The following is a 25,641-nucleotide window of genomic DNA, read 5'->3' as shown; positions in this document are numbered from 1 at the left end:
GGCCCACTGCAAGCCAGAAATCACCCTGGAGGAAATGTCCCTGTGGCAAGGAAGCCTATCCATATACCTGGTAACCACTGATGTGCTGCATCAGGAGGTCACACATGGTGTTGCTGGTCAGAACTGAGTGCAGGACCTTCACAGCTGCATACATGGTATGGTCATCTGTTGCTAAGGAGATGAGGCCCAGGAGGATGGCAGGACCCCCAATGAAGTCCAAGCTGCTGGCAGCAGGGCTGGAGTGAAAGACCCTCACCCCTACATGGAACAAAGAAGGACCTGGATCAGTGAACTGCAGCCACCTTGCCGTGCAAAGTCCCTTAAGCAGGAGGGTACAGGGGCCATTGGGGCCTCCATCCAGAAGGCCAAAAGGGGCAGGCAGGAGGGGCTGGAAAAGACTCAGGAAGAGAGGGTCCTGAGGGAGGTCTGTCTGTGTCATCAGAAAGCTGAAGCCCAGAGGCTGAAGGGTGGCACCCACTGTCCTGGGTCCACAGTTCTGAGGAGCCAGCCATGCTCTGCACCTGTTTCCTGGTGGCTCTGAAAACCTCAGGCTTCTGTCCTCTGCCTTCTGCTGGGCTGGACCCTGGCCCCATTGCCTAGGGAGCAGCAGGTGCTGCCTGTGCTCCAAAGACAACCGTAACCTTCCCCTGCCATGCCTCCTAGACAGGCTCCACTGGGTGCAGACACCAGCCCACTTGTAAATGAGTTCTCCGCCAGTCCTCAGACATGGTAGAGGGTGCTGGTCTCTGTGCCCTCTGGTTCCCACTCTGGCCCTCCTGATCTGGACCCCAGCACACCTGATCTGGCCTGTGCTCCACAATTCCTGGGAGAACCAGCCCTTCTTCCTGAAGAGCAGTGAAGGTTCCCTGCCAACCTACCTAGTTGACCCACAGCAACAGCTCCAAGAGTTCGGAGTGAACCCAAGAGGTGTCCAGCACAATTTCTCAGCAGGAACACAGGTGTGGCATGGTCACGGGAGGAAATGTTCATCTAGAGAAATTGGCAACAATTAGTCTTGAGAGTCTCCTAGAAAAGAGGGGGTATATTAATCATGAGCTCCCGAAGTCAGGGTTCCCAGTGCCTAGCCAGGGCTGGTGATCCAGAGGCAATGATTAGCAAGTGAATCATACTTGAACCAATGTTGAGGGATGGAAGCTTGTCCTACTCCCAAGCTGTGTCTTAACTGAGTGGCTTTGGTGAAAGTGGCTTTTGGGGATGGCAGGAAGAACCTAAGGTCATCTCAGGGGACTCAGCACTGCCAAGACAGCCAGAGCCTTCTCAGTCTGGGTTATTCCCATTCTGCAAAGTCTGAACCCTCCTGATTTCTGAAGGGTATGAGAGGAACTGGGGTCACCTCCACTGGGAAGTGCCCTGTGTGATGAGCACAGCTGCGGTGTAGCAGCACCTCATCCCCCTCCCTCTTGCTGCACGGTGCTTTCTGTCCTTGAGGGTGACAAGAATATAAACAGATCAGCCAACATGTGCCAGTACTAAAAGCAAAAGAATATCTTTACTCAGGAACTGAAGTTATAAATCCAGGGCATCTTCATTTATACACATTTGCCTGTTTTTCTGCAAATTTATAGTTTTTTAAAAAGTCACAACAATTCAAAATTTATTTTTGCAATGTTGATGAGTCAGTAGAATCCAAAGGGAAGACCAGCACTGTGTCTATACGTCACAACAGTAGTGAAAACATTCCAATTTTTTCTTCCTCTACCAGTAAGAGCTCCTACTTCCCTCTCTAAGTGATTATAAATAAAAGGGTCAATCCTGTGGGATGTGATAGGTAAAAAAGCACGGTGCATTTTAATAAATGAACTAGAGCTTGTGCATGTGTGTATCTCTCCAGCCACATGTGGACAAACATGAATTAGTGCTTACTGAAGCACCAGCAGCAAGCAAGCCATGAGATCAAGATTCCAACAGGAAATTAGAAGAGGTACCTCCTTGGCGATCATGCGGCTGTCCACCTCGTTGTAGGTATTTCTGAGGTCTGCCACATTGGTGATGGAGGAGCTAGCCACATGGAGGCCAAAGGAAACCTTTTCCTCTGCAACAAGGGGTGTAGCCTCACCATCAGGGCCTTCTCCTATAGCAACACATCTTCAGTTAAGTATAGTCTTTCTTTACAGAGAAGGAAATTAACTCTCAGACAATTAAACATCTACAACCACACAGCAAAGTAATCATTGAGAAGAGGTTTGTGTGTTGCTACACTGTACGTTTTTGCAAAGTTGTATGTTAATATGTCTAATGCTTTTGCTCCAACCTGTGCTTCTATGATGCTTACAAAAACTGTAGCCACATCTCCAAGATAGAGATTTCTATAAAATAGAGAGATTTGGGGTATTAAATTACCAGAGTTTGAAACATCTATTAAATCTCTAACTCGCTATCCAAAGCCAAAGTGCTAGTAAGAAATCTGACTTATAAAGAAGGAAATGGGAACCAGGGATTTGGCTCAGTGGTTCTGCAGTCTGCCTTGCAAGCCCAAGGACCTGAATTCAATCCCTGGTACCACAAAAGCAAAACATTTTTTTTTAAAAAAAAAAGAAGGAAATGGGAAAATTCTTATGAACTGTATGGGCTGACATGAATATCCAACTTGGAATTAGCACCCTGGTCCTCAAATCAGTAGGACCCAATGTCATGTTAGAGACATGGGGGTGTGAAAATAGAGTCCATGAAACTGGCTGCAGCCCTGACCTGGTCCCATTGCTCTGATCAATGCCATTTGCCACAGGAAATGAAGTACAAGCAAAGCATCGGCCTGGAGATAAGAAACACTCAGCAGCACTCAGTCTCCCTTCCCCACACACAAGGCCTCCCTGCCCCAATGCATTTATCACTCTTCCCAGATGGGATCTGACCCCCAACTTGATGAGCACAGAGAGCAATGTTCTCTGCTTGAACAGCCAACAATCAATAAGGAGAATGTGGATGTTTTGTCTGCCTGTTTAATAATTGAAGACAACAGTATACTTTAGTTAAAAAACTTCTTCATTAAAAGGAATGCAACTTATTTATCTCATTCTCTTCTCTCTTTCTTTGCTGATGGTATTACCCACCCATCCTCCTCCATCAGGAGCTTTAGAGACAAAATCTAAAGGATATTGTCATTTCCTTTTCTGTGACATTTTCTGTTGGGTTGTAAATATATAATGATCCAATTACAGAGGTCTTCCCTAATGACTGACCTGTGCTGAGTTTATTCTTTACAAATGTGCTATAAATAACTAGATGTCCATTTAAAAACTAGTACCAGCAAAAACATTATAAATCAGAACACTCCATACCTGGAGTATGCACAGCTTGGAAGTTACCACAGTATCTTGGGCCAAGTTTGATAATAACTTCCAGAGTATCCATTGATATGGCTTCTTCAAAGAGGTATGTAGGGCCAAGACGCCAGATTAATGATGACTTTTGTCTCCAAATTCTAGGGGTCGCAATATACCCATAAACATCTACAAATGAGGACGGATCCATTGAAAGGAAGGGTCCTGGCAAGGCCTGGATATACAGCATCTGTGAAAACAAACAGGATAGAGGAAGTAGGTAGGGTGTAACTTCAGAATTCATCAAATAAGCAGAGTGATGCAACATAATAAGCCATGTTCTCTTATTTTTTAAAAAAAATGTTATTTTATCTAAAACATTGAAAAGAGAACTCAAATCTAAGAATCATGCAGCAAAACAAACTATGAAATGTAGGTGTAGGTAAAAAGCTGGAGCTACCTTTGGAAACAAATTTGATAAGACACAGGAGAAACAATCATCCATCTCTCTTGTTCCAGTCATTCCACTAAAAATTTAAATGCCTATTATTGGCACATTAATGAAGCTTCACAGGATAACAGCAATTATAGCCATATAGCTTAGAAAAGAAGAAATAAAACTGTCTCTTTGCAAATGACATGCCCACATAGAAAATTCCAAGGAACTTTTTAAATCCCCTACAACATCGATAGCAAACCTTTTAGAGTTTTCAGTGATACAAACAGCCCACTGCAGCATATATGCCATAGATTCACCATCACTGTCCTAGAACTAATAAGCTCATCCAAGTTACAAGATATCAAATAAACACACACCAAAAATTGCACATTTATATATTAACAAACAAGCATAAATTAAAACTTAATATCATTTACAATTATTCAAATAATAATCACATAATAGACATGAGCAGAATCTGTATACTAAAAATGATAATGAAAAAGTCAAAGAAAACCTACATAAGTGGAGATACATACCATGTTCATGGATATAAAGAATCTCTAGAATAAAGATACTATTTTCCTCCAACTGATCTGTAGGTATAATGCGACTCCTATCAAAATCTCAGCAAGACTATTTTGTACTCACAAACAAGCTAATTCTAAAATTGGTATGGAAAACATAGGCTCTAGAATAGCTTAAACAATTTTGAAAAAAAAGAATAAGTGAAAGAAAGCACCTTAATCAATGACAATTCATATTGTCTAACCCTAATAATCAAGATAGTGTGGTATTGATAGAGTGATAGTCATAGATCAATGGAATAGAACAGAGAATTCAGAAATAACTCCCCCCAAATATGCACAACTGATTTTGACAACTAAAATTGCAAAAAGAAATTTAATGGTAGATGGACAGCTTTTCTACAAGTAAAGCTAAAGAAAGTGACTATCCAGATAGGCAAAGAAACAGTTTACTACCTAAACCTGGATGCACATTAGAATAATAATAGAATAACATGGGAAAACTTGAAAATTCTACTGAACTGTTTAGTTATCCGACCCACAGAAGGTCCAGTGTAACTGATCTAGGGTGTATTCTTGTGCAAGAACTTTACAAAGCCTGTCTGGATGTTTCTAGAATGCAGCCCAGATGAGAATCCCTCCCTCCCTCTCCCCCTGGACTCACTCCCCACCACCACCAGGTTCCTTGGGGACCTCTGACAGCAGCTGCTGGATGGCACATGCCTGCCAGCTCATTGGTCTGCCTTACACTTAGGCATCTCTACATGAGGATGAGAAGAAGCTTCCTCCCTCTGCATGCTCACATTCTATGACCTTCCTCATCATTCTTGCTCAAAATAAGGGAAGATATGTTGGTGTCTTGCTCCCAAGAGTGGTATGCAGAACAGCTATGTTGGCCTCCCCAGGAAGCATCTGACTCCCCATGAAGTCAGACCTTAGGCTCTGCCCAGACCTCCCTGGGGACTTTGCACCTTAAACTGTCTTCATCTGATTATTCTTATAGATCTGGCCCCCAACTCTGCTTTCTGCTCTGGTTCTGTGATCTTCAGTCCATTTTACTAAAATATCTTTTCCATGCTTGTGCTCAACCAACATCTTGGACAGCAAATGCATTTCCTTAGACCTCAAACCTGCTCCCAAAAGGAAACACAGAGCTGAGTCTAGGCCCTTCTGGGTGACAGAATTGGGAGGAAAGTGCAGCTAGGGTGGGAACACCATCTCACCTTGGCTGAGCCAATAGCCTGTCCATCTAGATATGTGGAAATGGTACAGTTCCTTTTCATTTCCTTGGTGACAACCACAGCCAGGTGATGCCACTGACCACAGGCCAGCAGCTGGCCACACCTAACCTGAAGTTGGCGTCCAGCAGAGGGCTCAATGGTATCCTCGGGTTCCATGACATCTGGAAGAGAACACAAATGCTGTACTATCAAGCAGCATCACACACTGGCCTGGCATCTAGGGATGTGGCCTGGCCCTTTTCTCATAAAATGTGACAATAGCAGCAGTAACAGCCATGGCTTAAGAATACTCTAAGGTAGGTGCTTTGCTTCTTCTGCTTCATCTTCCTGAAGCATAGAGAGCTTAGGTAACACACCCACAGTCACCCTGCCAGGACTCAAACCTATGTTCCAGATTCCAGTAAGGCACCACCCCACAGTAGATGGCTTCCCTGGTGGCACACACATGCATACAGCCAAGTCCTAAGAGAGAGGGGACAGGCAATCTTGCTGTGGCCAAAGGTGTCACCCATTAGGACCTTCACTAGGTTACACAGGAAGCTGACTCACAGGACATCAGAAGATCAGGTGGCATGGACATGCTGGGGCCACCTCAGGCAGGTGAACTTGGAGAACAAGGCCAAGGTCCCAAAGGCAGGGCCAGGGGCAACCAGAGAAGGAAAAGCCCAAGTACCCTTATGACTACTCTTCTGGGAAGCCATGAGTAGGACCCATGAAGCTAGGCCCAAACCCAGAGCCTGGGCCTTGGACACCCAACCCTCATCTGCTCAGCTCTTCCAGCAGGTGTGGAACCAAAGGAATGAGTCTCAAAGATGCAGAAAGACCAGAAGTCACCAGATTCTACATGTGTCCAAGGCCAGAGAGATGCAGAGAGATCAGAATTCACCAGATTCTACATGTGTGCAAGGCCAGATCCTTCAACTTGGCCCTGTGTCCCCCAATGTGGACAAAGCCACTTTGGACCCTAAGGCTCACCCAGGGGCTGGAATTCCTTCTCTTCTGTGGACACCACCAAGGAGAGGTCATCTGGGTAGAGGCTGGCAGAAAAGCAGACAAAGGGCTGCTCGGTCCTGGCCAGATGGCGTACCAAGGTGAGGAAGCGGATTGGATGGCCCTCAGTGGCAGTGGCCTGCCGGCTGAGCAGGAACCAGCAAGAGAAGGTGAGGCCCCCCGGAGGAGGGAAGGGCCTGGCTCCACCTGTCACAACACAAGCACAGCCTTAGGTTTTGCCCCTTGGGAAGCGAGTATGCACACACCAGGATCGGTGCCCTGTGTTACCTCCTGGAGCTAGTGCTGGGCCCAGCCCACCTCACACCCACTGCATCCCAATCCACAAGCAAGGATGCTACTGTCCCATCACCCCAGGACAAGGAGGAAGCTTCTGGAAGTCAGTAGTGTTCCCGCCAGATGTGTTTCTGCTGGACTGAACCAAGGCCTCAAAGCATTTCCCTGCTTTCCATGATCCCGGTTGCCCTGACATGGAGCAGAGGTGCCACCACTGTCCCCAAGGCCTAATCACCACCTGGACCCCTGCTCAGTTGATCTGAAGCCAGGCTTTATGCTCCATGGGGTAGAGGACACTTGACAGGTTCATGCCCTCTTCCAAGGAAGCCCCAAGCCCCCAAGCCCTCAGCCCCATAACAGGGCTGGTGACACACATGGGTGGCAGCACACTCAGTGCCAATCCCAGAAAGGGGTCTGCCCTGGCTGCTGGTCTCTGAAGGCACTGCCTCTCAGCACCCACTTGCTTTGGGAAGCAGGGACCCTCAAAATAGGCAATGTGCCCACTTCTGTCTACTCTAAGTGCAGCACAATGAATCAAACCCAGGCTCAGCGACCCAGTCACCATAAATCTCTAATTGTTGACTGAATGTGGCCTTGGGTGAACTCTAGGAACAGGACCCTTGTTCTTCAGGGGGCAAGCAAACTCGGCAGCTGGAGGACAACCTTCTGTGGATACTCAGGACCAAGGAGAAGACTCGTACTTTCTGGAAATGCCAAGTGCAAACTGACCACTGAGCCCACCTGAAGACTCACTCCTGGGGCCAAGGGAGACCTACCTGTCCCGATCCCCCCTGAGATAGAGTACTCGGTGCTGGTCCCCATAATGGTAGACAGGGTTGGAATAAAAAGGCACCTGGGAAAAGAAGAGCATCTCAGACCCCTGACCTACAAGCAGCTCCCCCCACCTGCACAGATGATCTGGGCCACAGGACACAGGCCACACCCCAAGGACAGAAAGCAGCTGGTGGAGTTAGGAGGCCCCAAAAAGGGGACCCATACTGGACTTTGGGGCATATCAGAGGAGGCAACCCCAGCAGGGAAGGGGGCTCTGGTCCTCCCGGCTGGGGAAACTGTCCTCAAAGTTACTGAGTGGCAGGTGTCATGACTGAGAGTGGTAGGTCCTCTGGGACCTAGCTTCATAATCCATGTTATATGCACCAGACGCACCAGGAAGCTGACAAATTGTTTTCCGAAGGCATGGACTCTATTCATACCCGTAACCCTCCACAGACATGTCAAATTCCACAAAGGATGGAGCCAAGGCTGCCCTCTGCGGCTGCAGGTTGCGCGGGGAGGTCATAGATATGAGGCTCAGTGCCTTCTGAAGGGCTGGGGTGGAATCCCGGGATGTCCCCAAGGATGTGCCGTCCTGAGCCACAACAGGGCTGGCATTGGCAGGTCCTTCGGCTGGACGTGTATCTGTGACTGGTGACCCTACAGCAGCAAACAAGAAAGAAAGGCATCCCCGGGCTGGTGTTTCCACCTCACTTCACCCAGGTGGAGCACGTGGCAGTCTCTGGGCACAGCCAATCCAGACTCCCCCACCAGGGGGAACAACAGAGAGTAGTTGGAGTGACCTGGCCCTCCTGGAAATGTCTCCCTTTCATTCCAGCACATGCCCCTTTCCAATCCAGTGTTTCTGCAGTGGCCCACTCCTCCCTTTGTCTCAGCTGGCCGAGCCCTGCCCTGTTCTCCACAGCAGGCTGTGCTCCAAGCCTGCTTCCGCATTCGCGCTTCTCAGCCTCAGTGTCCTGTGTGATCTTACACCTGAGGTGTCCCTGGCTTCCATTTCTCCCAGGTGCCTTCCTGAATGGCATCCTCACGGGAGCAGGCCTGACCCTGGTCTTCATCTAGGCTCCTCTACAGCTCCCAGCTCACCCCAGAGTGGTGAAGGGTGCAGGAAGCCAAAGTGTGCCCATTGCCTGGGGGCACCAGATGTCTCTGGGTCATAAAGGAAACTCCATCACTGTCTCATGTGCCAGGCCCCAGAGGGCAGGCAGGTGCACCCGGCAACCAACTTACATGGAGAAGGAAGCCTCCTTTTCCTGCTGGATCTGACCTTTCTCCAGGAAACCTGATCACTGAGTAACAGGTGAAACCATTCTTAAATCCATCCCTTTCCCCCTTGTTGGGGGTGACCCCTCCCCATACCCCTTAGCCTGCTCTCCAATTTCCCTCACCTACCTGAGCACCCAGGGGTGCCTCCACTGCCCTGGGGAGATGCTTTGAGAAGTTTCACTGCTGCATCTGACAGAGGTAGGGGAATTCCTAGGCCTAGAAACTGCCTAGAAATAACAACATATGAGAGAACCAAGTGAAGACATACACAGACAGAAGTTTTCTCCTGCTTCGTCCAGACCACTTACCTAGACACACAGTCCCCAATCCCTCCACCCCTCCACCTTGAAATACCCTTCCCAAAACCTGTACAGAGACAGTGTTCTTGCCCTGCCCTGCAGCTCAGACAGCTGGCAGGGTTAGGAGCCTCCAGGTGAACCTTGTGAGGTATGCTGTTTATAGGTCTCTAAGAATTTGCCTGCCAGCATGGTGGCCGGCCTGCTGTGCCCCCTAGATGTGCTAAGCTGCTCAGCAACATGCTGCACAGGATTCAGTGCACAATGCACATGGTACCTCAGCACGTCGGGTTCAATGGTCTGTGAAGCAAGCTTTTCAAAGATTCTGATGAGACGCGAGTGCAGGGGGCTGCTGCTGATGTAGAGGGCCCCTTGGCAGGAGGTCATGAGCGTCCTGAGCATGCCCACCTCACACATGACCTGCCGGTTCTTCTCTGACTTCACCAGGGATAGCAGGTGACTGGCCACGGAGCACTGGATCTCCGCCGACAGCTAAGAGGTGACCAGAGAAAGCATTGGTGGTAGAACAGGTAGGTTGTGTCCATGGCCCATGCCACCATACTCTGTCCATGTCAGGGGCTCTTCCATGAGTCTCCTGGCCTGTGTGGCAGCCTGAGAGAGGTCAGCCCAGAGCGGACACGCCCAATGCAGTCACCTGCTGGCCAGTGCACGAGCCACAGCAGCAGCTGCACACAGCTCAGCCCTGACACACATGCTGTCTGTCTGTGCAGTGTCAGGACCTTTCTCATTGAAATTCTGATGTAGAAAAGTCTGCATTTCCATACAACAATCCAGCCTTGTGGCCCCTCAAATATGTAACAATCCAAACATTAGGGCTGGGCGGTAGCTGCCTGTCAAAGTGGTTCCACACTTGCCTCACTGGGTTCCTGTGTTTACACCACCGGTATGATGAGTTGAGTCCACCTGAGTGTGTGAGCCTACCAGAAGGACCCCCACAGACACACACATGTGCACACACATATACACACACACTCCACCAGCTGCAGCAGGTGCAGTGGTCCCAATGGCACAGGCCCACCCATGTGTCAGCTCCTCCGCTCCTGTATCCCCTGTCTACCTCTGGTCCTGACCTTATCCTGGAGACACTGAGCTCTCACCCTGCCCTCTGCTGGATTTCAAGCTCCCTCCCTCACTTTATGCCCGTTGATGTATGTAGATGAGAAAGCACAGAGCAGGCTCTGTAATTATTTGGGCAAATAGAGTGCATCCTTATTTTTAATGGTCTCCTTCTTATATAAAAAAATAAAGCCAAGCTTGGAGACACTCACCTGTAATCCCATCATGCTAGGAAGCTGAGGAAGGAGGCTCACAAGTTCAATCAACTAGCCTAGGAAACTTAGCAAGAGGGAGTGATCCCATGATGAGACTAGAAGCAGGAGGTGAAGAGAGGCCCAACACGCTCTTTTGTAGGAGCCCTCGCTCATGAACCCATGGGTGTCCCGTAAGAACCGAATTCATTCTTCCAGCAAGCACCACCTCTCCCACCACATTCTGGGATCCTGGAGGTGCAAACTGTCTCTGGACCACAGGAGGCCCCTTCCCTTTAAATGTAACATCTGTACAGCCAGCCTGAGCTGCTAGGTGCACAGCCCCAGCCCCTTGGGGACCAGCAGCCAGAGGGAGACCTGCCAGAGCTGGTTTGTGTCCAGCAACTCCAATGCCATTGCTTTTGCTGTGAGGACTCCTCATAGTGAAGCCACTGATCTCTTTGACTACTCCGAGCCTTTCCTGTGATATTGTGACCATGTCTCCTGCACCCTCCCCTTCCTTTCCCATCTGCTCCAGGCAGAAGAGGGACGGACACCATCCTACCCTGAGCTCTCTGTCCTCCAGACCCAGGTTATTTCATTTGGTAACTGCACTCTTAATTCGGGATGAAAGTTGGGGAGACGGTCTGTATGAAGCAAGATGCAAAAATAACATCATGATGTATTATTAATAAGAACTAAAAAGAAATGCCTATAATCTCCAGTTTTTTATTACCAGCACTTTGCTTATTGCTTTGGGAACTTTTGGTTTTGATTTTTTTGTTGTTGCTTTTTTTTTTCAACCGAACAATAATACTTAAAATTTAAATGTTAAAAAAAGGAAAAAAGAGAGGAAGAAAGGAAAAATTTTCAGAAGGGAGAAATGCTGATCTTGTCTAATGGTGTCACAAGTTTACTCCAAAACTGCTCAATGCCCCATTATGGAGGAGGGAAAATTGATCACCCTCATTATCGCTGTAGCTCTGTCAATACCCATATTGCCTAGTTTTGAATAAAATGTGCTGCTTTTTTTTTTCAGTGTTGGTTCCAGTAAAGTAGGGTTTTAGTGAAAATGTGAGCAGTAGCAGGAAACCAGTCTGGTTCCTCCTACAGTGGGATTGATTTTCCTAACGCAGCCGACTTCCCATGCAGGAAGGGGTCGTATTCAATCAGGACTCAGTGTCAGGGCATGAGGTCGCAGGCAGGCAGCTACAGGACCTTCAGGCAGATGGGCACAGAGTGACTGCAGGCATCTGAGGCACTTTCTGCTGTCTTCCCTTGACAGTCCACACCTCATCCTGACCCTGTCCCACTCTCTTTCCTGGGCCAGATTCATCTGGTCCCACAGTCCAGTAAGGGCCAGGTTCTGGTGGGATGATAGCCTGGGTCCTGAGGTTCCTGGGTCCTGGGTCCTGCAGTTCAGATGTGGTTTATGCCCCAAGAAGCTTGGTCCGCAGCATGGTGAGTTGGTACCTTAATGGGCGGGGCCTGTGGGAGACCTGTAGGTCATTGGAGGTGGTGGTCTCTCACCATGTGTCCTCTCCCTCTGTCACTCTATCATCTACTTTGCACTCCTCTGCAGAGCTGAGCCTAGGCCAATGCCATGCCCTTGAACCTTCAGAACTGACCTGCATGAACCTTTTCTTTCCACAGAACACAGCCTCGGGGATTCTGTTACAGTAAATAAAGTGGGTGCTTCCAAGGAGGCTGGGGGGTCAGATACATCAGTCCACAGTGCAGCTTCTGGATTTGACCATGTTGTCCTGACAGACAGAAATCTACTAGGCCTAACATCATCTTCCCCAGACATCCTAAAAAACTGGAAACTTTATGAGCTACCTGGGTTTAGATTCATTGTTTTCTCCATTTTGTTTGTAATGTTCTTTATTTGATGACTTTGGAAGAGGCATGCTGGGCTTTGAGCAATCTTAGTTCCATACATTACCAAAGATGGTAAAAAGAGTGCCAGGAACAAACAGCTCACAGTGATCGGGACTTGACAGGTGTGTTGGTTTTACCTTCGCTTTCCTAGAATCAGTCTGCTCCCTACATGAGCCCGAGTTTTCTGTGTTGGCCCAGACCTGCACACTGGCTCATGCAGGCTCAGGAGCTGGTGGCCTTGGGGTTTGACAGAACTCAACTCTCACCAAACAAGCAGGACCCAGGCCTAAAGGGTCTGCTTCCTCCATGTGCTCAGACAGACAGTAGAGACCAGCACACAGGTTGATGAACTGTGCCTGCTTCAAATCCTCTGCCTCTTTTTTGGATCATGTGTATATGATGGCCAGTGCCTCCTGGCAGCAGAAGCCATGGAACTTCTATTCACAGAATATTTCTGTCTTCTGTTGTGACTTCCCATCCTCCACTTTGGTCCACCCTATCCTCCAGCCACAGTGACATTCTCACCCTTGAAGGCAGATGTTCAAGATTGGGGTGCTCTGTTCCAATCCCATCCTCTTGCTGAAATGCTGCCCTTTATTCAGGGAATAACTCACACATCCTCTCTTCCCAGAAACCTCTCGGACTTTCCCGACCAGTACCATGTCCACACTTCAATTGTGGTGGAATATCACACCATACTTGGTTCTCTCTTCCTCTGTCCTCCCCTTCTCCTCTTCCTCCCCCAGCCCCTCACCATGGTAAGCCTGAGACAAAGACCCTGCACCTTTACTTCTCTTGTGTCTTTCTCTACCCTCAAAATGACAGCTGACTCATAAGTGCAAGCTCAGGGGGCTGTAGGACACAGAGGTGTACCTACTGGAAGCCTGGCCACATAGCATTCAGATGTTGAAGGATAGTGAAGGGAGAGGTAGGAGGCCAGGAGCGAAGTGGTCTTCCTGATGAAAGAACAGCATGTGCAGAGGCCAGGAGGACTTTTGGGGAAGCCTGACATCACATAGGACAAAGCCCCAACATGAGGGCCCTGAGGCACTGTGCAAAGGGACCCACTCTGGACCCACCCAAGCTCCTGGGGAATCTGAGACTTTAACCCAGACCCTGAGCTCCTCAGATTGTTGGTGCTGGAGGGACAGCAGCCTGGTGATCCAGCATGCCCTTTTTCTTGGGCCCATTGCAGACATACATCCCCACTCTGGTGAAGTTCCCCTGAGAAGCTGGAGACTCTGAGCTGAACTCTAGCAGATCCCAGACCACAGGGCCACCCTCTGACCACTGCACTCACTCCACACTCCAGTCCTAGGCCTAGCCTGCCCCAAAATGGTATCCAACATCCCCACCAGGCCTGGAACCTCAGCCTTCCTGCTCTGACCCCCAAGCCTGGGCCTAATGTTCCAGGAGTCCTCGGCACAGACATGGCTATGCACCAGCTCAGCATCTCACCATCCAGCTGGCCTGTTGCTGCTACCTCCCTCAAGTGGAATTCACCATGCCAGGTCCTCACCTACCTGGGAGCTCTGTCTTTTGCCATGTGTGAATATGCCTGAGGCCCAGGTACAGGCCTGGCTGTCTCTGCTGAGTTGTGCCCTGATGAATTCTGACACTTTGCTCAAGATGGTTGGAACTTCCCTCCCCTTTGTGCTACCTCATATTTAACCCTTTCTCCAGATGCGAGCTGGCTGCCATCTGAACTTAGTCAGGTCACCCACAAAGTACTGGACCAAGGGAAGGAAGTACCAGAGTGTTCTGACTCACAAGTAGACAGTAACACATGGTTCAGTAGCGGCCTTCTAGTATCAGTTGATCAATAGTGTGTCGGGTGGAATTATAACTAGAATGTATTACCTTCCATTAATATTTCCAGCAGTGTATCCACCAGGACCCACACTCCTAAAAACACAGTCTGTCAATGCCAGAAGGGCAGAAAGTAGCTATGGTAGGGCCAGAACCCATGACGTGGGCACAAGCAGGGCATAGAGAGTATGCCAAGGACTTTACAACCACATCACCACCTATCCACAGGACCACATTGTCATGCCCACTTTGCAGATGAGGCCATTGAGACTTGAACATCCCAAGGTCCTGTAACCAACGAGGGACAAAGCTGACCTCTCAACCCAGGTCTTCCTTCTCTGAAGCTCATAACTCTGATGGTGAATCCTGTGTTCACTATAAGAGAGAGGAACTGGAAAGGAATTTAGGGTCTGATGAGGGTCAAAGACTGGTGGCCGACAGAAGCCTTGAACTTGCTGTGCATCCTTTGGTTGTTCTGTGAGCTGGCTCCCCCTGGTTAACAGGAGATCAAGTTTTCTGTCTGCGACCCTCACCTGCCTCATCGTGACACCTGACCTCATTTCCATTAGCTCTCTGCCTAAGACCTGTGATCCAGCAACTCAGAGCAGAGCAGATAAAATTGAGGTGCAGACAGAGCAAGTGGTCTGCATAAGTCATTTAAGTAAAGGCAAGAAAGGAACTCACAGAAAATTTGCTCAATTTCAGCTAGAGCCCTGAGATCCAACTGTGATTCCCAGCCATCATTCCTTTACCCCAATAGCTGGCTCTGGCTCTGTCCCATTTCCACCTTCTGCTCTGGGTAAGAGGCTGCCCTGAGAAATCATCTGGATTTTTTACAAAGATATGAAATTTTTAACCCAAGAATAATAGCAATATTTGAAGGACAGGGCTCAGAAAGCACATAAAAAAACAAGATATTTGAGTATCTGTTGTGTTACAATCTAACAGAGCAAGGATCTTCCTCTGCCAATATCCCAGTTAGAGGAAATGTCTCTTTCCAATCAACCCTTGTGATTTACCTTGGCTGTTAGTGTCATCAATATTTTAGTTATTTGAAACCCATATGATTAGTTCAATGTATTTGAATATAGCAGATTCCAGAAAATGATGGGTTTTCCAAATTTAGGCACAGATGTATTGACATCAGCGCAGCTCCCACTTCTCCTTCCTGTTCCTTGGGCTGCAGGAGTTTCCATGGCACCAGCCTCTTTGTAGGTGGCTGCCAGGCCCCAGTGGTGACTGGAGGGCAGACTGAGAACCCACACGGACTCTGCAATGTCCAGGTCTGACCTGGTCACTGCTGTCTCAGGAAAGGTTGCCTGGGTGGCAGGGGTCCTGACCTCCATCAGCATACACAGCCACCACCTGGCAATGGTGTCAACTCTGTTTGTGGCTGCAAGTCCCCAGCTTGCATCTGCAAAGCAGGAACACTGGTACCCACCTCTCAGGGTCTGCTAGGGATGCAGTTGTGAGTGCTGGGGAAGTGTCCAGCTGCTGAGCAGGGAGCTACAAGGTTTAACGAGAGCACCCAGCTGCCTGCCAAAGGCTCCTTGGCCCCAGAGCCCAACCCAGTTTCATGCAACTCTCCCAACGATGCCTAGGACAAGGACTCTGTCACCCCAACCCCACACACAGTGAAGGGGCAAAAGGCTGCAGGACATTCCCAGGGCTCGATGACTGCTGAGTGGCATGGCTGAAGTCTGACATGACCTGCTTTCTTCAGAGTCTGCTCTGCCCTCAGTGTGTTCATAAGGATGCCGATGATGTTGATGAATAGTAACCCAATAAAGTTCAGCTGTCTTAGCTCAGCACTCAAGGCCCTTCTCAATGTGGCCTGGATGCCCTTTCCAGCCCCACTCACTGCTTTGCACTCACACCATCAGGCCCCACTGAGCAGAATCCCCAAATGGGCATCTTCGTCTGCACATCTCTGCATCTGGCCTTCTCCTCTCTTCTGCTCAGTCTGATCTGGATGGACCAGTCTTTTCCTTAAAGCCTCACTCACTGATTGACACACACCTGTGCCACATAGATGGGGCCTCTACCCTGTGAGTCACAATCACCACCCCATGGCTGCTGAGCATGTGGGAAGGGAAAGCATCTGCTTCCCATTGACTGTGTGCTTGCTGGGGCCAATTCTGCTCTAAGAACACTGAGCTTCACTCCATTTTTGCCTCCTGCACAGTGCCATTTCCAGTTCCCAGTTTTTAATAAGGACAAGAGTGCCAGAGATAGAAAAACAGCTGGATTGTCTTTTCCAGAGAGCAGCTTGCTGTGCTGGCATTTTGGAAAAGGAAAAAAAAAAAAAAACCCCACTGGAGGGCCATGTGCAGAGCTCCTCCAACTTTAGTCCTTGTTGGAAATGAGCGGAAACAGGACAGTCGCAAGGTGATTTAAGTTTTGGCCTCTATGATGACATCACAACCTGGAAGCCCACCACTTCTTATCCAAAGGGAGGGAGAGAGAGCTTCGAGTGAAGGAGAGGGGGTGAAGAGAGCAGCAAGTGTCCAGCAGACCGGAAAGCACTCACACTCATCCTCTTAGTAACACTGCCACCTACTGAGCCCCCATGCCCTTCCCGCACCCAGGCCACACAGGCTCCCAGTCCTCTTAGCTTCAGCATTTCTTCAGAGGTCTCATTTCTCATTTAATTTACTGTTCTACTTGTTATGATGAGGTTCCCCCCACCCACCCCTTTTAGAAATTAATTACTGTAATTATCCAACTTTTAATGGCTGCTGATTTGGCATCTGCAGAAAATATCTCTGAAAAATGCACCACTACCTTTCATTTGCATATTTGAGAGACAAGGAGGGAGAGTCCAACTGTTCCAAAATTACTCACTGTGACCTGAATGGAGGATGGTGTTGCACCCAATGGAATTCCTATTTGCATTCTTGATTTGCCCAGTTACTACCTCGGGATGAGCAAAGCATAGAAGGTTTTTCCCACACAGTGGTGAGACAACTTAGAGCACACCTGAAACTCAGACTCTTCCGAGGAGTTTCCATGCACAAAAGAGACAGCAGGATGGCCACTATCTATCAGTCCTATATCACTGCATCAGTCACCAGTGGACTTTTGCAGAGTTCATCCAGCAGCTCCACTACCAAGGCCATCTGAACCACCAGCTCAGGCAGTTGGACAACCTTGCGCTAAGGCAAAAGCATTACAGCAGTGTGCAACACCCAGCATGTGTGACCCTCCATTTCAGGAGCACTGTAAAGCCCAGAGACTACTCACCAAGCACATTCTGAGCTTGAGCTGCAGGGAGCTTCAGAGCTTCCCTTTACCTGCTGCAGAACCTTAGATAGCTGGATGACTCTCTGAGCCCCAGGTACCACCAGGATGCTGCAGAAGCAATGTGGGATTATCCCCAGCCTGGCTCCAGAATGCTGGAAGCTCCTGCCTCTTGCACCAGGAGTCCTTAGCTGCTGTGTTCCCCCAGACCATCCTCTCGAGGCACAGGGACAGGCCAGATGGAGAGGGCCACAGAGAGGAGATGCAGGGTCCTGTGGCAATGTGAACAGGTCCACTACCCAGCTGAGCCATGGCAACTGCCTCTCAGAGGTGCTGGTTCTGTGAGAGACAGAGCCTGCATGGGCAGCCCAGCCAGGCCAGGACCGTGCGGAGCAGAACCCATCCCTGTTGACTCACAGATCAGGGGAAACAGCCATGCAACAACCAGACATATCCTGGGAAATCCATTGTTGGGCAATGCTACTGTTGAGAGCACTTACACAAGCCAAGATGGCTATGATATCACCACGAAATATAATTTGTTGTCAGTGTCACAAAGGGGTCTGTCACTGAGTGGCATGTCCTTGTGCAGCCATGAGCGCAATGATGGGGTCATCATTAAATTTTATCCCATCCCACTCGACCTGCTTCTCTCCCACGGGACTGGTGAGGATGGCCATTACACCAGGGCACATGTCCCTTTACACTGGTGCCGTGACCCTGTGCCTTCACTCTCCCACAGAGGAACAGAAAGCAGAACAGGAAGTCACCACAAGACATGTGGCCACTGAACTAATTTGGGCCTTTTTTAACTTCTGCACCAAATACTACAGATTGTCCTCGGAGGGAACAGTTCTGGTTGCCCCATCTGGGCTTCACCTCAGTTCCACCTGAGGGTGTGATTAATAATGCTAAATAGTTGTCATTGCTCCCTAAAACAAACCGTCTCTTTTTCAACTGTACCTTCTACAGGTGCCACGCCCAGGGAACTGCCAGCAGGTGGGACCAGACTTAACACCAGCCCAACTGAAACCCTCAGAGTCATCCAAGTTGTCAGGATGATAACTTGAAAGAAAGCAGCCATGAGGACAGCACTGAGCTTTGGCCAGGTTCCTTGCGGCTGCCCCTTTCATCGGCTTCCTGTCCTCGCTGCTGGTCACTGTGAAAGGTGCACTTTCCACACCTTCCTCAACTTTCCTAGCTTAGCTCTTGGAGCTTCTAAGAGATGCAATCTTCAAATTGACAATTCATCCAGACCCCACCTGTTCTGTTGTCCCATGCCTCCCCCATGCTGTCCCCAGCCCAGTGCTCCATGCCACACTGCCTCTCTGTCCAGGCATTCGGCCTTCTGTCAGCACAGAAGCCTGCCTCTCCTTGGTCCTTCTATCTTCCCATTCTTTGTACCCCTGTCCCCTGGGAGCCACAATTCTGTCAGTTCTGTCTCCAAGCAGGTTCCCTGACTCCTGTCTCCACCCCTTTCCGCAGATACCATCCAAACCCAGTGCCCACCATGCATGGCCTTGACTGTGGACACAGCTTCCCAGCCACTGCCCACTGCATTCCCTGTCAGACAGCCACAATGCTATTTAACACACAGACCCTATGCCTGCCATCCTCCCTCACCCCAGAGAACCTCATTACACTGGGTGGCATCTCCTATCTGCCGCAGCTCCTTCCAGCTGGTTAATAGCTACTTATGGCTCACTGCCTTGACACATCAAAACAGTTTCCCTGACCTCCACCCCTTTGCTCAAATTAGCCTCCCCATATCCATACCATCATCCTCTCCCATCACTGTTTCCCCTTACTATCATCTGCGATTATGCTTTGATCTGTGTGCGTATTAATGTCATACCCTGCATGTCCCCACCTCCCTGTCCCAACCACAGATGCAGCCTTATGGGGACAGTCTGTTTCCCTCTGGTTAGCCCTGCACACCCATCTGCACACAAGGCCAAGTCTCAGCCAGTATCCATCACCAGGGCCTGCTGGTACCACCCGTGGCAGGTCTGTGCATAGCATCTGGCTACTCCTAAGTGTTCAGTCATTTTTAGTCACGCACTGTTCACCTTTTGCTTTTAGAAGATCACTTTACCAACAAAAGTGACCCACTTTGAATGGCCTTGGAAGGGTGGGTGCAAAAAGTACTAACCGTGGAGGCAAAAAAAAAAAAAAGAGTCTTGTGCCAGAGGAGCTTGAAAGGTCAGCCATGGGACACGAGCAGAAGATATGTGCCCATACAGTACCTGTGGGTGGTCTTTATGGTACAGCTGGGGCAGCAGCCTCACCATGATGCACACCATCCCAGGTTGCACGATCACGGCGTTCCCTTCATCCAACCTTTAGAGACAGAGAGAGCAGGGCATCAGGCAGGAGCCCTCTTTGTCTCTCGTGTCACGGCATCTTCGGGGTCTTTCTTTCTGAACAGTTTGTGACCTGCATTTTCAGTTCACCGTGTAATTACCTGGATGACCCAGAGCTGACCCTTCTAAGCCCTATTTCCCCCATTGTATGATGGAGGAGACCATCCCTCGGTTTCCTCTGGAGGCACAGAGCAGGGCCTCGGTACTTGAAGGCATAGGCCCCAGCACAGAGCAGAAGCTTAGTGGAAGTCAGGTCCCTGGCCTCTTCCCTTCTCTCCAGGTTCAAGGGAGATGAGCAAGGTCTCACACACACACATGCACTCCCGGATGCCTTCACAGTGGTCATCATACAATAAATTAAAGAGCACATTAAAATACAGACAATAGGAGACAGGGAAATAAATCTTTGGCAAAAGGGAAGGGGACAGGGTGAGAAAGGGGAAGGAAGGAGATAAAGAATTAAGCTGTGTTATACACATGTGCCCATTCCGCATGGTGAATGCAATCATTACGTACTGTAAGCAGGGACTAATTAAAAAAAAAAAAAAAAAACTTTGGGGTCAGCTCTGAGGACTCTGAAAACCAATGACATTATACTTGAAGCAGGGACTAATTAAAAAAAAAAAAAAAACTTTGGGGACAGCTCAGGACTCTGAAAACCAATGGCTGCAGACAAGAAAACCAAACTGGAAGAACCATGGAACTGGCAGTGACTTTCCTGGGCCTCCCCTTCCAGCATCACCTGGTGTAGAAGCACAGGGAGCCTGGAACCCAGAACTCTGCACCAGGGGCAGGTGGGAGAAGAGAGTTCCAAGAGAGCCTACTACTTCTCATCCTGGGGACAAGGAGGAAGCTTCTGAGATGTCCTGGGTCATTCTCTCCCACCCCACCGTGGTAACTCCCACAGGAGCAGCACAAACTCCAGGAAGGTTTCTGCTCCCTGCCCAGGAGATGGGCTTCACAAGAGCATAGGTGAAGTTACCTTCCCTTTCTCCTCTCTCTGCTTTTGCAGCAAAGACAAATGCAGTGTGGTGGAAGAACAAAAACTAAATCCCCCATCCAGCTTCTTAGACAGAGAAGAAAGAAGACCCCGGGGAGTAAGAAAATGTCAGTGAGAGGATGAAGAAGAGGCTGAGAACAGTGTAACCACTAAGTCGAACGATCACCTCTGCTTGGCTCTGTGTACGGCTCTCACCATAGCAGGGATAAACATGTCCCATCACCCACTACTGCACAAGGGGAGTGGGAAACACAAGCTGTGATCAAAATATCCAGTACATTTGTAATTTAAAATTTTTATTCCAGTAAAAGACACATTGCCATGAATCTCCTAAACACTCCACTTCTCCTCAAACACATTTATCCCATTGTTTATTTGCCACTGCAGCAATTCTGGAACTCCTCCTTCTGGAGTATCTTTAAGAAACGTTATTAAAAATATGCTGCCGCCAAGTGCCATCCAACAGAAAGGCAGGCTCGTAAAAGTATCACAGTGAGTCCTCACCCATCTTACTCACCAGGTCTGGCACCATGTGACTTCCGGCTCTTCCCCAAAGTCAAAATGACTGTGAAAGGGAAACATTTTTAATCCACTTGGGACACTGAGGCAGCCAGGACTAGACAACTAAAGACACTCAGGGAAGAGGACTTCCAGACCTGCTTCAGAAAGTGGCAAGGATAATGGGATAAATGTGTTCAAAGTGAGGAGTATTTTGAAAGGGATTAATGGCAATGCGTCTTTTACTGTAAGGGTTATTTTTAATTTAAGCATTCATGATAGTTTTTTATCACAATTTACAATTCAGATCAACCTACAAAGCCCTCAAAAATTGTCCTAACACTGAAACCATGGATTGCAGCAGGTGGGGAGAAATCTAGGACCCAAACCAAGATGGGGCAGTTGTCTGCTGAAACAAAACAATCAATATTCTCCATAAAATGTTAACAAGAGTCAGAGCTGATCAGAGAATACCAAAATGTCCATAATACAGCCCAAAATTACTCAACATAGAATGAACCAAAAAAATGTCAATATTTCACACAGAAAAAAAGACTATCTACAGACACCAATGCTTAGATAAAGCTTATGATAGAACTTTCTAATAAAATCTTTAAAGCAGTTATTATTAACCAAACCCCAAGAAGTAAGAATGAGCCCTTTTGAAATGAATAGAGAGACAAAAAAAGTCAAGAAACAGAAGCAATGAGAATAATCAACCATGTATTTAAGGACTAAAGAATGCAGTGGCTGATTTTTTTTAAATCTCACTGAATAGAAGAATGAAAAGAAAGAGAAAAATCCATAAACTTGAAGATAGACCAATAGATATTGCTCAAACTATACAACAAGGAGGGAAAAAAATTTTTAATACACAGTCTCTAGGCCATTTGTCATAACACCAAAGCATCTAACTCGCTGGTTACTGGGATACAAAAGAAAAGTATGACTCATAAATTTTTATGCATTCTTTCCTCAAATTCAATGAAATACCTAACCTTAAAGATTCAAGAAGCTTGGCAGAATCCAAACAATATAAACATAGAAATCCCTGCCAGCCACATCATTGGTAAATTGATAAATCAAGAAATGAGGAAATCTTCAAAGCAATCAGAGAAAAACAACACATTGCAGACAGGGGAACAGCAGTTCGAATGACTGTATATTTTCTCATGAGAAAGCAGAGGTAGGAGAACAGGATTTTTAAAGTGCTCTGAGGAAACACACAGAATTAATTCCATACTGTGTCAGTCACCTTTGTATCACTGTGACAAAATACCTAGGAAATGCAACTTAGAGGAAGAAAAGTTTATTTTGGCTTACGGATTCAGAGCTTTCAGTTTATGGTAACCAGGTCTCTTTGATTTTAGGTATAGAGTGAGGCAGAACATCATGGTGGAAGGATGTGATAGAGGAAGGCTGCTCACCTTGTGATGGAGAGAAAAAGAGAAAGGGGGAAAGCCAGAGAGGGAGCAAAGTTCTGGGAACAAGATACACCCTTCCAAGGCACACCTCGGAGACTTACTACTTTCAACTGAGCCCCACCTCCTAAAAGCACATTGAGACATGGACAGCTAATCAGTGGATTAACCCACTGATGAAGTTAGTCTTGATTGTCCAGTTATTTCTCCAGGCCCAGATGAATACAGACAAAGAGAGTTTCTTGCCATCAGACTCATTCCAAAAGCAGTATTTTCAAAGTTCTTTAGATGGTAGGGAAACTATCATAAAAAGAAGCTTGGTATTTCAAGAGTGAAGAAAGAGTAACAGAAATGGTGAATATTTGGATAAATGTATATACTATTTTTCCTCTTAAGTCATTAAATATGTGCATGAAGGCTGAAGTACAAATGTCCTAAATGCCATACCGAAGGCCTCTCTGTACACACAGGGGTGGACCAGGGCACATGTAGAGAGAAGCTTCCTCTAATCCACTTGAAGGAGTAAATACTATACTGTATAGGGACTGCTAACAGTTAAGTATGAAGATTGTGATCTCTGTTGTAAACACTAAGAACACCAGACAAAGACAGGCAAAAATTCAATAGACAAATTCAAACGGAAAACTAGAATATATTCAGATGATCCACAAAAAAAGCAGGAAAAGAGAAACAAGGGAACAAAACAAATAAAAAGAGAGAAAACCAATAAAAAGTAAGGCTGAATTCAAATAGATCCATTATTATATTATGTGATCTCTGTTGTAAACACTAAGAACACCAGACAAAGACAGGCAAAAATTCAATAGACAAATTCAAACGGAAAACTAGAATATATTCAGATGATCCACAAAAAAAGCAGGAAAAGAGAAACAAGGGAACAAAACAAATAAAAAGAGAGAAAACCAATAAAAAGTAAGGCTGAATTCAAATAGATCCATTATTATATTATAAAATAAAAGGTTAAAAAAATCGTATAGCATGCTAACACTCATCATGTCATAATTCTATTAATTTCTGAAAAAGAGGTTTCAGAATGAGGAGGATTAGCAGAAATAAACAAATTATATAGCACAACAATGAAAGGAGATGTAACCCCCAAAGTGTGACACACTTCAAATGACAGTGACAAAAATTCATAAAAACTGATATGACCAAAAGGATAAAAGTCCAAATCTCCACTGATAGTCAAAGACCTCATTGTTCTTTTACTGTAATTGATGGTACTAGCAAACAGGAAGTCTCAAAGATATTGAACTGAACAGCTCCATCAACCAACTGATGTAACTGACAATGCACCACACAACAACTGCAGAAGAGACAGTCTTTTCAAGTAGTTCCCATGGGACATTTGTCAAAAGAGCCTATACCCTGCATCCCAAAACAAACTATGGAAGCTCTCAAATACATAAAATCATGCAAAATATGGTCCCTCACCACTCAGTATTAAATTAAAAACAAATAACAGACAACTTCAGCTTGACAATTAAACAACATACTTCTAAATAACTGTTGAATGAAAGAGGAAGTTTCAAGAAAACCTTTAAAATATTTTGAGTTCAAATAAAAAGAATATACAGAGAAACACTTGTGAGATGTTGCTGAAGCAGTGCTCCAAACAAATGTATAGGATTAAAAGCTTTCATTAAAAAAGAAAAAGGATTCAAATCAAAAATTTTAACTCTATCCAAAAAGGCTGTTTTTAAAAGAGAAAATTAAACCCAAAGCAAGTGGAGAAAGTGCAATAAAAGATAGCAAAAATCAATAAAATTAAAAACAAAAAAATAGAGAAGATAACCAAAGTAAAACTTAAAGGCCACGTGCAGAAAGAAGCCAGTCTCTAAAGGTCACACCTTCTTTGAAAATATTTTAAAAGTTGGAGAATCACTAGCTGAGCTAAAAAAAAAAAAAAACGGGGAGACAGCACAAATGATCAATATCAAGAGTGACAGACAGAACACTGCTATAGGAGCCCCAGACATTGCAAGAATACTAAGAAAACACTGCAAATACCTTTGTGCATATAAATTTGACAACTTAGATGAAATGCAGCAACTCCTTCAAAGCCACAAAGTACCAAAACTCAAGCAAGAAGAAATAAATAAACTGAATAATTTATATAGCTATTACAAAAACTGAACATGTAGTTAAAAACCTTCCCATGAAAACCTTCAGGCTAAGTGTTTTCTCTAGTGAATTCTACCTCCATTTTAAAGAGAAAGAATACTGATTCTATAAAACTTCTTTTAAAAATACAAGAGAAGGGAACACTTCCTAACTAATTTTGTGATGCCATATTACTCTGATTTCAAAAGCAGAAAAAGACAGTACAAGAAAATTAAATTCCAATATCCCTTTTCCACCAATAGGTGAAAAATCCTCAACAAGCTATTAGCATATCAAATCAAACTATACATAAAAAATATATTATTGCCATTTTGGCTTATCTTACAAATGCAAGGCAGGTTGAATACTCAAAATTCAGTCAATGTAATTCGTTATACTAATAAACTAAACAAGAAAAATCACATGATCATATCATTTAATAGAGAGAAAGCATTTGGCAGATTCAACATCTGTTCATGATAAAAGCTTTCAGTGAATTAGAAGCAACTGTTCATAAGCTGATAGTAGATATCTATTTAAAACCGATAGCTGATTTCATATTTGAGAGCAAAAGACTGAAGATTTTTCTCCATATGATTAAGAATAAGACAAAGATATTCACCCTCTCCATTTCTATTCAACATTAAAATGGAACATACAGATTGGAAAGAAAATGTAAAATGTCACTAGTTACAGACAATATGATTATCTACACAGAAGATCCCAATAAATCTGTTTTAAAAAGTGAACTAAATTCTTAAACCTAATAATTGAATTTAGCAAAGTCCTTAGATACATATTAAATTTAGTTAAAAATATAGTTGCCATGTAAAAATTGATTACACTCCTATATACTAGAAGTGAAAAAATATAAATCAGGCGGGGATTTAGCTCAGGTACCAAAAAAAAGT

General features: G+C 46.4%; 1 protein-coding gene across 1 annotated transcript in view; it reads right to left on the bottom strand.

Annotated features, from left to right (window-relative positions):
* The window catches only part of Wdfy4 (WDFY family member 4), a 247,344-nt gene that overhangs the window by 160,037 nt on the left and 61,666 nt on the right, over window positions 1-25,641 (bottom strand). Inside the window, exons 13-23 of the mRNA XM_033761851.1 lie at window positions 19,571-19,664; window positions 9,404-9,618; window positions 8,957-9,057; window positions 7,987-8,206; window positions 7,549-7,625; window positions 6,464-6,685; window positions 5,471-5,649; window positions 3,300-3,531; window positions 1,947-2,092; window positions 879-990; window positions 68-258 (exon numbers count right to left, since the gene is read on the bottom strand). Of these exons, the coding sequence (XP_033617742.1) occupies window positions 68-258; window positions 879-990; window positions 1,947-2,092; window positions 3,300-3,531; window positions 5,471-5,649; window positions 6,464-6,685; window positions 7,549-7,625; window positions 7,987-8,206; window positions 8,957-9,057; window positions 9,404-9,618; window positions 19,571-19,664 (1,789 nt within the window). The remainder of the gene's footprint in view (window positions 1-67; window positions 259-878; window positions 991-1,946; window positions 2,093-3,299; window positions 3,532-5,470; window positions 5,650-6,463; window positions 6,686-7,548; window positions 7,626-7,986; window positions 8,207-8,956; window positions 9,058-9,403; window positions 9,619-19,570; window positions 19,665-25,641) is intronic.

The sequence above is a fragment of the Fukomys damarensis genome, unplaced genomic scaffold (genome assembly GCF_012274545.1).
Source record: "Fukomys damarensis isolate Sample0158 unplaced genomic scaffold, DMR_v1.0_HiC HiC_scaffold_1, whole genome shotgun sequence".
Taxonomy (NCBI): domain Eukaryota; kingdom Metazoa; phylum Chordata; class Mammalia; order Rodentia; family Bathyergidae; genus Fukomys; species Fukomys damarensis.
Note: the sequence above shows the minus strand (reverse complement) of the source record. Positions and strands in the feature narration are given on the sequence as shown.